We start from the raw sequence: 15,024 nt of genomic DNA, 5'->3' as shown, positions 1-15,024 counted from the left end.
ACGTCACAGCTGTAGTGTTAATAGTGGCCGCCATGACAGTTACCGTTTTTTATCAATAGGCAAATTACAATGGTGACGTCGCAGGGTTTCAGACGACAACACTCTATAGATACCTAGTTACAGCAGTCGGAGGTATGGGAATTAGGAAAAATGGGTTTTCGGTGAAATGAGGGCAACTTTACTTTTAGTCTTTGTTGACAGTGGCGCCACCTGAACGTGGCAATAAATGGTTTTGTGCGAAAGTTTGATGGCACCTCTAAAGCCGCTGCCCGCCTAGCGTGCGTTTGACATCTCATGAGGTTCTCTGGCTATGTTATTTAATTTAGCTTTTTAATTATGTCAATACCAGTTGAAGTACTTTCTAATGTTTCGGAATCTTACTTTAAAATTGATATATATCAAAAGGTAAATACTAAATAGATATACCGGGGCAATGGATTTATGTTGTCTAGAACATGAGTCTTGTCGCCTTAACAGAAATATGCTTAAAAAAGCATACTCTTAATCCATGGAAAAAATTAACTTAGTTAATTGGTTCCATGCCTAATCCAAGATTTAAATATCTATGGTCATGTCCAATGTCAAGTGAAATTTAAAAAGTAGATTTTATTCTAATGTAGAAATTTTCATGAAAACAAAATATTAAATTAACAAACAAAACCACTGAAGTTATTTCTTTATCTTAGCGAGTTCCTGTTTTGATCCGAGGTATTGATATTGGCCCCTGCGTAAGCATATGGAATTCCAAGTACTTGTCTCAAAATGTTGGGGATAAAGAGGTCAAAATTCATGTCTCATGTACTCCAAAAATGGATTTTTTAAAGAAAAATTTTCTTTACAAGTATGTGGAGCATTATAGCTTAATAATTTACAATTCAATGGAAAGTTTTACAGGAAGTTTGGAAAGTTATTATTGTGTTTAATTCGTCCAAAATTTTTTAGATCTTTGCCTTTTAATGAACTCTTACAAAGAGCATCCAATCCAACAAATGAAAATCATTTCATTTCGGAGAATGAATTCTATTACTTAAGGTCATTAGGGGATAATCCAAGGAAAGATGTGTCTGATATTAGACAACAGTTTCCTTCAGTTAGATCAGATATAAAGTTTCCTGGGTATTTTGAAGAGGAACAGTTTTTTTCAAGTGTCTTCAGAGTATCTTCAGCTGGTGTTACCCTTTGGACCCATTATGATGTGAGTAGCTATTTTTTCTTCTCTATTGAATGGGTCTCAATTCACATGATTTCAAGCAAAAATTATTAGTTGGTGTATAAAGTTACTTTAATCATAAGGTTGTTTCTCTAATAAATATTGGTTGCAATGGCTATGTGGTATTCCCAGGGCCGTGCTTAGGGGGGGCGAGCTGGGCGGTCGGCCAGGGCCGCTAAAATTTTACCATAGGGATGTATATACCGGAGGGCCACTACACTCAGTTTCGCATGGGGCCGAGAAACCTCTAAGCACGGCCCTGGGTATTCCTACAGGCACGTATATGGGGGGGGCACCAGGGGATGCTCAGCGCCCGCAAATGAATACTTAAGCGTTCCCTACCCAACCAACCCAGACAAAAAATCGATTCAAAATATTATTATTCATGGTGTAACTTTCCAAAAACCCAGTGATGATATTATCTTAAAAGTAAAAATACACTCGAACATAAATTTAAACACCATTTAAGGCGCAGTGCATTAAACAAAAAGTAAGTTTTTCGTATTAGTAGATTATGGACAACCTCCTCCTTCAAGTGGTTGGACGCAAACGAGCTATATTGTTCCATCCAAATGATGTGATATATCTTTACATGAATGGTGACAAATCCGAAGTTACTGATTTGGAAAATCCAGATTTAAATAAATACCCCAATTTTTCAATGGCTACTCCTTACGAATGTACAATGGAGCCAGGAGACGTTTTGTTTATTCCAGGTAATATAAATAAGCTAATTATTACAAAATTCATAAACAAAATGTGACTTTGCACCTTTCTTTTACTTATTCTTAGCCTTGTGGTTCCATAATATGACGGCTCTTGACTTTGGTGTTGCGGTGAATGTATTTTGGAAGCATTTGCCAGATGAGTTTTATGATAAGAAGGATCCTTATGGCAACAAAGATCTTTTACCTGCCAAAAATGGACTATCCTTACTTGAGAAGGGTTTAAATAATTTAAACGAATTACCCGAATATTATAGAAAGTTTTACGCCTTGAGGATGATAGAACGTATTAAAAAGATTTATTTATAACAAACTAATTAAGCAAATTTCATTCGACACAATTTAATTTTGGAAAGCCTAAATATTTTTACGTACCGAAATATTTTCCTACTACAAATTAAATTCCTTCAAACAGTTTATCACTCAAATATATACTTTTTTCTCTTGACTGGCAAAATTGAACTGAATTCCATTCAAAATATGGTATCTAGTGGGATATTTTCATTCCTCTTAGTTTTTTTTATTAGATATAAACAATAATGACATACCTGAACAACTTTATACTCTAGCTTTTCTAAATGTTTCTGTCTTAACATTGCCATTCCTTTTAATCTCAGTACATTAGGACAAAAACTTTGAGGCCATAAAATCTCAATGGCAACCCTGAATTTAGAGGCGAAAAATTTGCTTAAAACATATTGCTACCTTGCGTAATTTATAATTCCATATTACCGGTAGAAGTTGGCTGGTAACCGAGTTGATATTTTAGCGTGAATTTTATCAGATTCTGGATCTGATCCCCAAGATATGCTTCCGTAGTCGGAGCAAATAAGAAATTCCTTTTTATTTTTATTCATAAAACACTCAAAGTCTGGAAAAATAAATGAAAACCAGCATTTTAAAATACTATTGAAAAATGGAAATATAAGGATGCACACACAAACCAATTAAATAATTGTACGGAGTATAATGAAACGCTCTGCAAAACTGAGGACCCCCAACCACCTCTTGTAGGGTTTTATAGACTTGTTGCTTATACTTTGTCATGTGTAGTGTTCCTATATAAAAGATAAATGCATTAAATGTAGAGTTTAGTGATGAAAAGTAATTAAGGAATGATTTTCCTTACTTTCAATAATTTGGCTCGTACAAAAATGCTCGTGAAACCATGGTATGTTATGTTCAGGGTAATCAATACAAATAACTCGATTCAGTTCCATCAGAGAGTTTCGTATCTTGACTGAATAGCTTTGATTTAAATCTAAAAATTTATTTGTACTCGTTAAAACATCTTAAAAGCTTTTCCACATTTTAGTATAAGACAAGTTTTTTCTTACTGATTTCTTTCTCCAATTTCTCTATGAAATTGGTGTTAAAAATTATTTTGGCTGTTGCTTTTTCCAAATATCCAAAAAAACCCAAAGAAAGACAAGACCGAATTAATTCCAAGCCATTTAAACTATTCAAATTCCTTGAATTATACAAAAATTAATTTCGTGAGATAACTGCTCTCATTGATATTCTCTTTTGATAAATGACTCACTTACTTTTGTAATTTTTCATTTGCAAATTTAAAGAAATTTTCGTAATTTTGGGGATAGTAACTGGACTGGAATAAATACCATATTGTCTTGTATGTGTTTTTGGCACTTTGGTTTGCTGTACTTTGCAAAATGCGACTAACTAAGGCGTCTGCTATGTGAGGCAAAATAACTCCCTGTAAAGTCAGAGTTGTAGCGGTTTCCCCTATCATTTTGCCACTAAGCTGTTTGTTAATGATGTTTGAATTGTATTTATCCAACAGCGTATCTAATTTTAGTTGCGAAAAGGTTTCGTTCCTATTTAACACTGCTCGATAAGAATTCAAGATAATATTAAGATCAGCTAAAACTATTCTTGAAGGACATTCGCCCTTAAAATACTCATAATCTAATATCTTTCTCTTTAGATCATTGAAAAGTTTTAGTGTTTGGGGAAATTCAAAATAATAGCTTCCATAAGCTATTTGGCATGCTTTCGCCAATAATAAAATATCTTTGGGTTGTAATTGATTGAAGCATTTTAGCACTGAGTTCAATATTGCTAGTGGCATAGTTTTTAAGGAGTTTGCTATTAAGAATGAAGCAAAGTGGGCTATATGTTTTGGTAAATAACTATTCCGTATACTTTCTATAACCTTTTCACTCATAATTTTTTCAAATAGTGGATGTCTATAGTTTGAAGATTGTCGAATTTGTAGGTAGAGTTTGATCAACCGTATTTCATCATAAACTGTCATCTGACTAGATTTACAGAAGGTTAATAGTGATTTATCCAAAATTGTTCTATTTGTTGTTGGTAATTGCATTTTAATTGTTTGAAATATTTTCTTAACAGTCATGGGCCGTTTGTGAAACTCTTCATTAAAAATGACAATTTCAAGCCCAAATTTGTTATCCCCATTTTTAAGTTCCATTTGCTCGGTCATAATCGCTTGGTGTAACAAATCAAATTGTTCAAAATCACTAATGGTGCATTGTAAAACATTTTTTGAGTTTGCAACAGCTTTTTCTTTGATTGTTTCCCATATTTGATCTGTATCGCAATTGCAGACCAATACTCTTTGAATGCACTGCCCCAATGTATCAGTTTTCGTATAAGGTATTATTGAATTTAATTTATTGACCAATAATTGTTGCATTTCATTATGCAAGGACGAAAAATTATTTGAGTAAGTAAAAATTGATAAACATTTAAGTAAAATGTGAATATGCGAATGTGTAATTTCTTTAGCTTCTAAATAATTCAAAAGAATATTTGAGAATTCTTCGAGTATGTTGTTTAAAAAGTATGGTCTTAGATTATAGAATATGATAGCAAGTTTCATAAAATCTTGGTTTCGGTAAATAGCTTTGGATATTGATAGTTCCTGTAATATTGTCAAAAGTCTTTCATTGAATTGAGGCCATAAAACACTATTCAACAGAAAGTATTCGTTGTTGACAAACATTGTTGAAAGCTTTGATAAGTCAGTTACACTGAATTTCGAAAAGTGGTTGTGACATTCTTCGTATAATATTTTTTGCGTTAATTCGGATGTAATGGGGCATTTTAAAGCAGTTAATGATAGCAACAAAGTAGTAGTTTCTTGTGTAGAGTTTTGTTGCAATGGGGCTTTTGAAATTTCATCTATTATTATAGGCCATACAGAAGAATCATTGACAATTGTTTTTTGTCTCTCAGAGTTTTGAAGGTAGTCATAAAATGATTCTGTGTGTATTATGTCGTACAACCTAATAACAATCAGTTTAGCTAGGTTAGGCTGAAGGTGGCTTTTGTTTATAATCTTCTCGGCATTCAAGAGAACATCATCAATTGATGAGGCTGATTCTATATTCCATTTATTGTCGTTTTGGTTTACTTTAAAGTTGTTTGTTTGATTATTCCTGATATGGTTGTTTACACTTAGATTATCTGTGTGCATTATGGAAAACCATTTTTGTGGCACTTCAATATTTAGTGGTTTAATAATTTTAGAAAAACAATTACGCGTAATTGTCTGAACGTTTTTGATTTGTAAACACGATTTTTTGGTTGCAAGCATTGTTCCCTCAGAACCATAGACAAAACACCATGCTCAGAACAGTTAATGCATCATGCATGTAGCAGAACATTTGGCAGGCGAATATTTGAAACACTGGCGATTTGGCGAAGACCAAAGAATTTACAAGACTGGGAGTTACGCAATTTACGGGTTTTGTTTTTGCTCCATAGTATTGACGAGCTTGGGCGTATTATAGCCATTCCGCTCCAAAAGAAAATAAAAACATATCTGGTACAAAGAATACAATAGGTGGTTTTTTTTCGCCTGTTCTGGGTTTTTTGAGCAGGTTAAAAAGTGTAGCCATATGACGTCATTTTACTACAATTATGTCTTGACGAAAAAAACGAGTTGGAGTAGAAAGGGAGTAGTTAAAGGTTAAAGGTTATTTATAAAAAGTTTCCCATCATATTTTCGTGAAACGAAATTTAAGCAGACGACAAAACTAGATTACTCCCTCTACACCTCCTTTCGAGGAGGAGTAAAAAGTGTAACCCTAATACTCCGGAACAAGCGAACAAAATTCGGGACAGGGTAAATCTTACCCCGAGAACAGGCGAATAAAACGTTTTAGGGTAAAAACTTTACACTTTTTGTCCCCGGACAAGCGAAAAAAACCACCTATTAATTAAATTTGAGTTACAGTCAAAAAAATGTAGATAAAAATTATTCAGTGGTAGGACAGAAATTAATGATTATGGACCAGAAAGCAAATAACAAAAATTAATTAGAGAGAGAGAGGTGTTTCCTTAGAAGGGATTTAAATTGGAGAATGGAAGAAGTCTCAGTGATCGCTTCTAGGGCTTCTAACGATGATCTGAATAAGGCAATCTGATTACTATTTATCATATAAGATATATCGCCGATAAAAAAACTGAATTCACTGGCTATAGTCAGTTGCAGGCTAAGAAAGACAAAATATATAGTACAGTCGGCGCAAGGATACCTCAGACCATTTCCGGCCAGTCGACCGCGCGTAATTTAAATTTGACCACTTTGCGGTCAATTTCAAATTTCGTGAGTTTCATCGTTTTTTCGCGCCATCTAGTAACCGAAATAGGAATCTATTTTTTAATTTCATGTTATCATGAGTTTCATTACTGAATGCAGCTAAAGAAGGTTCGATAATTGAAGCTCCAAATATTTTAAATAGCCCAAGAGGTTTCTATAAAAAGCATGATAAAGGTTTATTGTTAACAGGTAAAGATAAAAATATAATTTTAAACGTCTATAGCTCATTAAGACAACGTTACCCCCAAGAAAGCGTGGTAACTATTTTAAAAGAAACTGCCGATTTAACTGGTAAGACGTAGAAATAAATTTACAAAATTAAATAATTATACATACTATTTTAAATTTAAGAATGATAGGAATGCCTTATCTTTTAAATTTGCTCGCCACCACAATTATGAAATTAAAAAATAAATATTCCAATTTCGGTCTCTAGATGGCGCTAAAAGACGACAAAAAGAGCAAAATTCGAATTTGACCGTAAAATGGCCAAATTCAAATTTCGCGCGGTGGAATGACCGGAAACAATCTGAGGCATCCTTGCGCCGATTGAACTATATATTTTGTCTTTCTTAGCCTGCAACTCACTATACCTGTTCCTTTTGTTATCTGACCTGCGGCAATCTAGTTTTGTTATCTCGTTTCGGTAACCGACGAGGCCACAGAAATAGAAAGCAGTTATTTTATCTGATAAGCGCGTAGATATCTGTCTATATGATGTCTACTTTCCGACATCTAGTTGAATGTTTTTTATTCTTTTAAATTTTTGTATAGCAAAAAAAATGGCTTAGTTCCAAGAAGTCAATATAAAGATATACTAAAAAAGTATATCCGCCGTTATCGCGGGTTAAAGATACAATTTAAAAAACAGATCAACCCGTGAAAGTCATATAGGCTTGTCAGACAAGCGCAAAAGCGTATCCGCGTACTGCCGTTAGAGTAAAAAATCTGTTATCCGCTAAAGGTATAATCAAGGACGGATTTCCGTCCTTGGTATAATATTATAGAAGGCAGTGGTTAGAAGCCCTAATCGCTTCAACCACAAACAAATAAAAGATTCTTCAGGACCAGCGTTTCCACTCTGCGGTCGAGATTTTCGCCTAATTTAGGGGCAATTTTACCAGTTTTCGCCGGTCCTATAGTCGATTTTCGCCGCCGTTTTCCCACGTAGATTTACCTTAATTTCCTTTCAGGGAGTACAGGGGGCCTATTCTGTAAATATTCGAAATCCAATTTTCGATCGAAAACTAGATTTCGAACTTCGAGATCTCGACGAATGGTATTCGGTAAAGATTTCGAATAAGCATAATTCAATGCAAATTGTCGAAGTCGATCTCGACATGGTATAGGGTATCGAAATCGAATTCCCGTTCGAATGTTTACACATAGAAACTACCACAGGAATAGAAGGCCCTGCCTTTGTACGTGCTTTACTAAGATGACACGGGCAAAAGGTTCTCCCTTCATTTCCGGTTATCTCGGATCCAATAAAAAAAAAAGCTTTGGAAATGACGGCCAATTATATTCAAGCGGAAATGGACGGAGAACCTTTGGCCCGTACCGAGCCCGTAACACGTTTCATCGACTCTTTCTATTCCCCCTGTAGCACATGAAGTCGTTTTAGGGTCGGGGTACGGTCGAAAAGTCGCTTTATAGTCGACGACCAAATACCGACCTAAAAACGTCCGAACGTTTTTCGACACTAAAACCGTAAATCTTTTTTGGGACTATTTATGGTCGGTATGCCGACCATTATCCGACTTAAAATAGACCTTAAATTTAAAAGATAAATAGTCGATTTAAGGTCGGGCTTTGGTCGAAAAGTCGCCTTTCGGTCCTGGTCCAAATACGGACTCTAATAGTCCTAAACGTTTTTGAGAATTCCTCGTGAGTACGTTTTCGGTCGCTTTTAAAGTTGGTATAGCGACCTAGCATTTTGAACCACTAGCCGAATCTAAGAGTCTTATCATTGGAACTATTTAGAGTCCAAACGCCGACCTTCAATTGTAATAGCTGTCATGACTTGCAAAAGACATGACACATTTATAGCCCGAGCAACGGCCGACTTATATCCAACATTTATTTGCCAATTAATCGCTCAAAACTGTGAAACTTTGGCGAATTAATAAAACAAATTGAAATATTTTTAAAATAACTTCCTTTCTGTATTATATTTTTTTGAAAAAGATTATATATTCAATCTGAGAATGTTTCCGTATTAAAAATCTCTCAGCTCAAGTAGGTTACATTCGTTTACCTAAATATGTTAGGAAAAGATATTATTAATGAATATTCATTCGTTATTGTTACTAAACTCCAAGAAACTATAGAACTCTGTACTCCAGATTCAAGAGCTTTCCGATTGACGGAAATAAACTCATTGTTTCACTCCCGTTCATGGAACTATTTATATAGCTATATTTACGGTTTTATTTGGTTATTTTCAGTCACATAAAATATCAAAAAGTAAGTCATTTCGACGTAATTATACAGTACATTCTAAGTCGGGATAACGTCATTTCGGGGTCGGCCCGACTCTAATTTGCTACAGGGGATATTTACAGTCGGTTTTCTGGTTAGAGGGTCGGCAATTCGGGCGTGTGTAAAGTCGGGCCAACGTTGTTTCTAAGTCGGTTGCCGACTCATTTACCCCTAGGACATTTGGACCTTCAAAAGTCTATCTCGCCGACGGTCGGCCGACTTTGCCATTTAAGTACAAAAGCCTACGTCGGCCCGACTCTGATTTGCTACAGGGGTCCTCTTGTAGTTTCTATGGTTTACAGAATAGCCCCCCTGAACGGGAGTCGTTTTGCCAGATCTTTCAGGCTTGGAGTAGATAAGTATTCTGGAGTGGAAAAGTCGGGCGGCTTTGTTAAATTTCCATCATGCTCTTTTTGGTCGGACGTCATCAAGCCAGAATGATGGCAGATAAAGCTGACGTCCAACCAAAAACCGGTTTAACCGGGGTAGTCTGGGTATTTCTAACAGCAATAGGCGGGAAAGGACGCTCTTATTACCAAAGACAATATATAACGCTTCGCTTACTAGACAGGCGTGTTCCTAGGAAAAACCTGTTAACACCTCTGTAGCACTGGAAAAGCTGGGGTAATATTTGGACCCGCGGCTAGAGGCGCCACTAGTAACACAGCTCAAGCTAGGGGAAATTTTGGGCCAGCGTCGAGATGGAGCCACAATCGGTATGCAAGTTGAGCCATAGAACACGCCTGTCTAGTAAGCGAAGCGTTATATAGTCTTTGCTTATTACCGCTATGGGATTTTCCACTCCAGAATACTTCCCTGCTCCAAGTTTCAAGGTTCTCAACCAACTTCCAAGAAGCTAGAGAATCGAGGTGGGGTGGGTTGTAAGTGGGTGGAAAGGTTGGCAAAATACGGGACAAGATACGGCTTTTTGCGCCATCTACCTAATTTTTGTGGCTTTGTTGTTTATGGAGGAAGTGGCTGCTGCCGTTTTTCATTAGATAATGTAGATCCTAATTGTAAATATTTAAATTACCTTACGACTGGCAATATTCCAAGTTTCGAGAGTAAAGCGTATCATTTTTAGGATACAATACAACTTAAATCATAGTACTAAATCAAGGTAAATATAATTTTGTGTCATATTTCAAACCTTCAAGCATGGCCTTATTAAACGCATTCCATAAAATAGATAAATAAATTGTATAAAATGATATAAAACCATTATAAGATCTGTTAAAATCGAGTTAAAATAATTTCAATTTTTTTCTTTTGACTTTTGAAAGTCGATTTATGTAACAACAAGAACTAATTTATGTATAAGAACGATCTACTGTAGCTTTGAAGCCTGCTGCACTCATGTACGTTGTAGCTCCACCCTTTTTTTTAATTTTAAGTACAGACCGCCATCTGCCGAGCCACTGTTAAACTATTAAACAAGATTTAACATGGAGGGATCCGTTACATCCGTAGATCCTTTATTCCGTTAACTTCGGCTTTATCGTTTCTTTTCATAAAAGGTGATATATGTAATGTTGAGTTAATTCTTATTAGTGAAATTACAAACAGTTCCGGGATTATAATAAAAACTCGGTGTCATTTTCACTTCCCTATGGAAATCAGAATATCGTGGGTTCGCGCCCGGCTCCCGACCGAACAGTTTCTAGTCACTAAAAACTGTTCGTCGGGAGCCGGGCGCGAACCCACCTCTCTTTTAGTGTAGAGTTTTATTAATTAAAATTTTATAAAACAAATTTAACATTGTTAAACATAATATATTTTAGAGAATTATAATTATGAATTATTTAGAAGAGTTAAATTTCAGTTTTGTAAAATTTAATTTTAAAAACTCTATAGTAAAAACCGTTCCGTCCGGAGCCGGGCGCGAACTCACGATCTTCTGATTGCCAGAAGCACGTGCTCAGTAACGAATGCCTGTGTGGAGGGCGAATAAATTCCTCAGTAGATGGCGAAGTCGAAAGTCCGCTGTGATCCATTTTTTTTCGCATACTATTTTGGTGGATCAACTCATCGAACTTTTATTCACACGAACCAACTAGTTGACTCATCTTGTTGGGTCAAAAAGTTGGCTAGTGTGAAAAGGCCTTTATATGCAAACGTTTTGGATAACTATTGCGTTGTTTGTTGTTAAGGCTCCTCGATGTTTCATTTCCACATGTACAAAACGATTTGCGGTGGACGGTAATGTGTCGTTGTACAGGTAAAAGTTTGAGTTTCATTAAGCCTCGGTGCAATTTGAAAATTTAACAAACGGTGGGCTATCAAATTGATGATTTGGTAAAAATTACTTCTGGAAGTTCAGTGAGCCTAGTGGAACAACAACTCAGAACTATAATTACTGCAATATCCTTTTTTTTTAAACACTTTATTTAACATTGTAAATATCGGTCTTCGTTGAGTACTATCTCTTATGTTGTTTAACAGTGGAATGTTGAATTTAAGCAGAGTGCGAGACATTCATCTTGGCTAAGCTTCTAAGACAAAAAGCATATTATTAAATAGAAGGTAAAGTTTTGAAAAATAAGACAATTATCAGTATGATTGTTGCTGTTTAATTCAATGACTGTCGTCAATTCGTCATAAATGTCATTCGTTAGTGTAATGTATTTTTTCTGGGATATAATTACTCTTTCATAAGGTTTTTGTTTATCTAAGTTTCTACAAACATAATAATAAATATAATATTACTTACTTTAAATGTGAAATAACCTTTAAATACAAATGTTAATACTAAGGACCTTCAGTCACTGCTTCTCCCAAAACTGCCATTGACATTGCCTGCTATTTTAAAAGTTAGGCCTATGTCAGGCCTAGGTATAAATATTTTCAAAGCGAACCTAAACGAAATCTTATTTATCTTTCTCACAATGGCATTTAAATATTCCTTAAAATAAGTAAATATGAAAACAAAACTAAAAGTTCCAAAAATCTTACCACTATTATTAAATAAAAATCCAAAAACGTTGAAGTGGTTCATGTGAAAAACTCCAGCAAAAACCTATGGGAATTCTGCGAGCTTGGATCGGATGGATCCTGTAAAAATCGTCTTAGCTTCTACCACGGCCAACTTTGATCACGCGCTGTTCGCGCTACAGCGGCCAACACATTCGTCGAAATTCCGCGAGCAAGGATTTTCCCCCTATAAACTGTACTATAACGTGTAGGAGTTCAGCGCCACGCTCGGTTTCTATATTTGCTTCAATGTAAAAGCTATTCTAAACATAATAATCCGCTAGGGGCGCTCACGTCATACATCTTTTGCTCATAGGTTAACACAGAAACGTCAACGAATGAGATGGCCGCTGTAGCGCGAGAGATCAAAGCTGGCCGTGCTTCTACTATTTTTAACCACCATGTTATGGCGCTAGCGGCTGGCCGTAGTCAATTAATGGCCGCTGATTGGCTGATGCTTAAGCAAAGACTGTATAATCATTAGTCGTTGCTACAAAATGACTTGGCGTCAGGTTCTCCCGTAGACGGGAGCATTCTAGGTAGGAGTATAAGATTTCTATGATTGCACCACACCGGCGCTCTATTTCTCCGCGAGAATGGAGAAAAGGGAAAAGTCCTCCTTCGGTGGTCGCTGTAGCCAGGCTTGGAAATAAGGTTTAATTCTAAACTGGTCTATTTGACCAGTGACTCCCAACTCTTGAATTATTTAAGTGGTCACGTAGACCAGTTGGTTAATAATACGGTAGATAATTTTGAATTAATAAACTGGACACTGGACCAGTGAACCCCCTAGCTTTTGAATAAAAAAACTGGTCCGAGCAATTAATAAACTGGTCTTTGACCCAGTGACCACCACTTATTTCCAAGCCTGGCTGTAGCCATAGAAATAAAAATGATACTAGAACGGTAGAACCACGATCGTATTTGGTGAAGATTTACCATAGAAGGCTGCCATTAGAGTGGAATCGCCATATCCGCCAGTGTGAGAAATAAGGCACTATCCCAGGCCAATCGCCAGTTTAAAAATTAGCTAGGCCAGTTTAAAAATTAAATGCTTGGGGTGTTAGTGGCCCTGGTGACCACTTAATTAATTCAAAGTTTTTTCCCTTCAAGATTTATAGTTCTTTATTTAACACTCCAAAATTTTGAAATACCCATAATAACTAACCTACTAAGCCTATGCCCTAGCACATATTGTCAAGAGTAGACAATTTGACCATAAATTATGAAAGCCTAATTTTGAAAGTTAAAAATGGTAAGTGGCTAGTGGCCAGTTTTTTAATTAAACTACCTAGGCTCTACTAGCCACAGGTCCAGTTTAAAAAAATTCCTTATTTCTCAGCCTGATATGGCGCAATCTATAAAAAATTGAAACTTAGTATGGTCACCTGGCTTAACGTCGTCTGGTTTGTTTATGTTCTTCGATCGGTTTTCTACATTGTAGAGCGGTAAAAAAGAAGACTGATTTCTTATTTCAAAGACATTTTATAAGTTATTTAAACAACCTAATGAAAATCATTAGGTTCACAAGAATCTACAATACCGCAAATAACAGGTAAGCCACTTTATAAACATTTTAAACTTACTGGTCAGATTTCTGGATTTCTCATCGGATTTCGCGATTTGGCAATTTTTCGTCGGATTTCTGGATTTATGGCTGGATTTCGAGATTTCACGTCACTTTCTGGTTTTCTTGCTGGATTTCGAGATTCCGGATTTTGAATAAATCCAGGCTGGATTTGGGATTTCTTGGAAAGTGTACGGGATTTCTTTGAATGTTTGTCCTGAATGCAAGCTGGCCAGTCCATTACAACAAAGTTCTGGACGCGAAGTAAATCATTATCGCGGGCGGTCGAAAAGCGGTGGTCATTCAGTCTAGGAAGACTGTAGTTTTCTCAACATACGTTGAAGCCGCGGAGTTATAATATCCAGTGGTTTCATTGGTTTGAGTACAAGGCCGCGCAGAGGCTTATGATCCGTGTGAATTGTGAAACTCCGGCCAAATACATAGTAATGGAAGCGGGAACAACAATAAACCATGGCCAGAACTCAGAAGCACTTTCTCTATTTGCGCCTATTGGGACTGTGCCGCTGATAAAGTAGCCGAGGTATAATGTACGGGGAGCAGTCTTGTAAATAGCACAGGTTTATGTATGTGGGTATGTACGAGTGTATGTGTGGCCATATCCTAGAAATAGTAATACTAAAATTTATCTTTAAAATTAAATATTTTCAATAAAAATTAAGCGTCACACATTGTTTACACCCGGGGCCTAGTTGTGGAGACAAGAGTCCGACGCCGTTTCCCTCCTTAAATCGGACAGCCGGACCTTTTAAGAGCCGTGAGAGCCCTTATAATTAACGCAGAAGGCCTTAGCGTTGCATCTCTGGGTAGAATTAAAGGCGTGATCTTTCCCACAGTTAGCCCAAATTTCATGAGCCACCTACGAGTGCACGGCAAGCAGAAGCTATGTGTCCGTAGTGTCTACACTTATAACCTTGCAGTGGACGCTCCATATAGTCAAGCACAGCAAAACGCATTCGGTATTGCCTCCTTGGAAAACTTATGAAATAGGTTAATCTACGTCTGGCCAAACACTGATCTGCTTTGAAGGGCACTTACAATAGTGGCGATATCGCAATGATTCCTTTATGTCGGCACGTTGATTATTCACTTAAGAGCCACTTCCCAGGCCGACAAAATATCCTCAACATAAAATTTGAAATCACCGGAAGATGTCGCAGACTTGACGAGAGCCGCTTGCTCCCGCATTCCAGAGTAGAACAGAAGAGCCCCTAGTGGGAGGAGTTTGAAATTGGCTCCTTCACCAAAAACATGAAGGTTTTTCGCTCCTAATTCCGAAAATTTAGCGCCATCTTGAGCCGGGCGTGGCCGAAAGGGTTTCAGTGGGAGCCTTTTGTTCACTATAAATAAGCGCGCATGGTGTGATGGCTTTCAGCCATGTACACCAAACTCCACAACATTTGTTATTCTGACCTTGGATTAATTAAACACAGGGATATACCGCTTATGCTTAAAACTCCAT

The 15,024-nt window shown here is 36.6% G+C and overlaps 2 protein-coding genes across 3 annotated transcripts; one reads left to right on the top strand and one right to left on the bottom strand.

The window, feature by feature from the left end:
* The first annotated feature begins 315 nt into the window (after positions 1 to 315).
* Positions 316 to 2,251, top strand: LOC149948676 (tRNA wybutosine-synthesizing protein 5-like). Of its 2 annotated transcripts, none has more exons than XM_090173777.1 (5): positions 316 to 405; positions 687 to 841; positions 943 to 1,195; positions 1,722 to 1,926; positions 2,003 to 2,251. In XM_090173777.1, the coding sequence occupies exons 1-5, from the start codon at positions 337 to 339 to the stop codon at positions 2,242 to 2,244; spliced, it is 924 nt and encodes a 307-aa protein (XP_090029903.1). In that variant the 5' UTR covers positions 316 to 336; the 3' UTR covers positions 2,245 to 2,251. The 2 variants fall into 2 exon arrangements, with proteins under 2 accessions (XP_090029903.1, XP_090029902.1); XM_090173776.1 differs by having other exon boundaries at positions 687 to 845; positions 908 to 1,195.
* Positions 2,252 to 2,320: 69 nt separating this feature from the next.
* On the bottom strand, positions 2,321 to 5,526 carry LOC149948675 (uncharacterized). Its single transcript, XM_090173775.1, has 7 exons — positions 3,483 to 5,526; positions 3,273 to 3,406; positions 3,065 to 3,196; positions 2,880 to 2,993; positions 2,668 to 2,806; positions 2,484 to 2,598; positions 2,321 to 2,422 (listed from the first exon to the last, which is right to left on the bottom strand). The coding sequence occupies exons 1-7, from the start codon at positions 5,516 to 5,518 to the stop codon at positions 2,333 to 2,335; spliced, it is 2,760 nt and encodes a 919-aa protein (XP_090029901.1). The 5' UTR covers positions 5,519 to 5,526; the 3' UTR covers positions 2,321 to 2,332.
* Between the last annotated feature and the right edge of the window lie 9,498 nt (positions 5,527 to 15,024).

This window comes from Leiobunum rupestre, chromosome 4, assembly GCF_980474605.1.
Source record: "Leiobunum rupestre chromosome 4, qqLeiRupe1.1.hap1, whole genome shotgun sequence".
NCBI classification, from domain to species: domain Eukaryota; kingdom Metazoa; phylum Arthropoda; class Arachnida; order Opiliones; family Sclerosomatidae; genus Leiobunum; species Leiobunum rupestre.
This window is presented reverse-complemented; position numbering and strand designations above follow the sequence as displayed.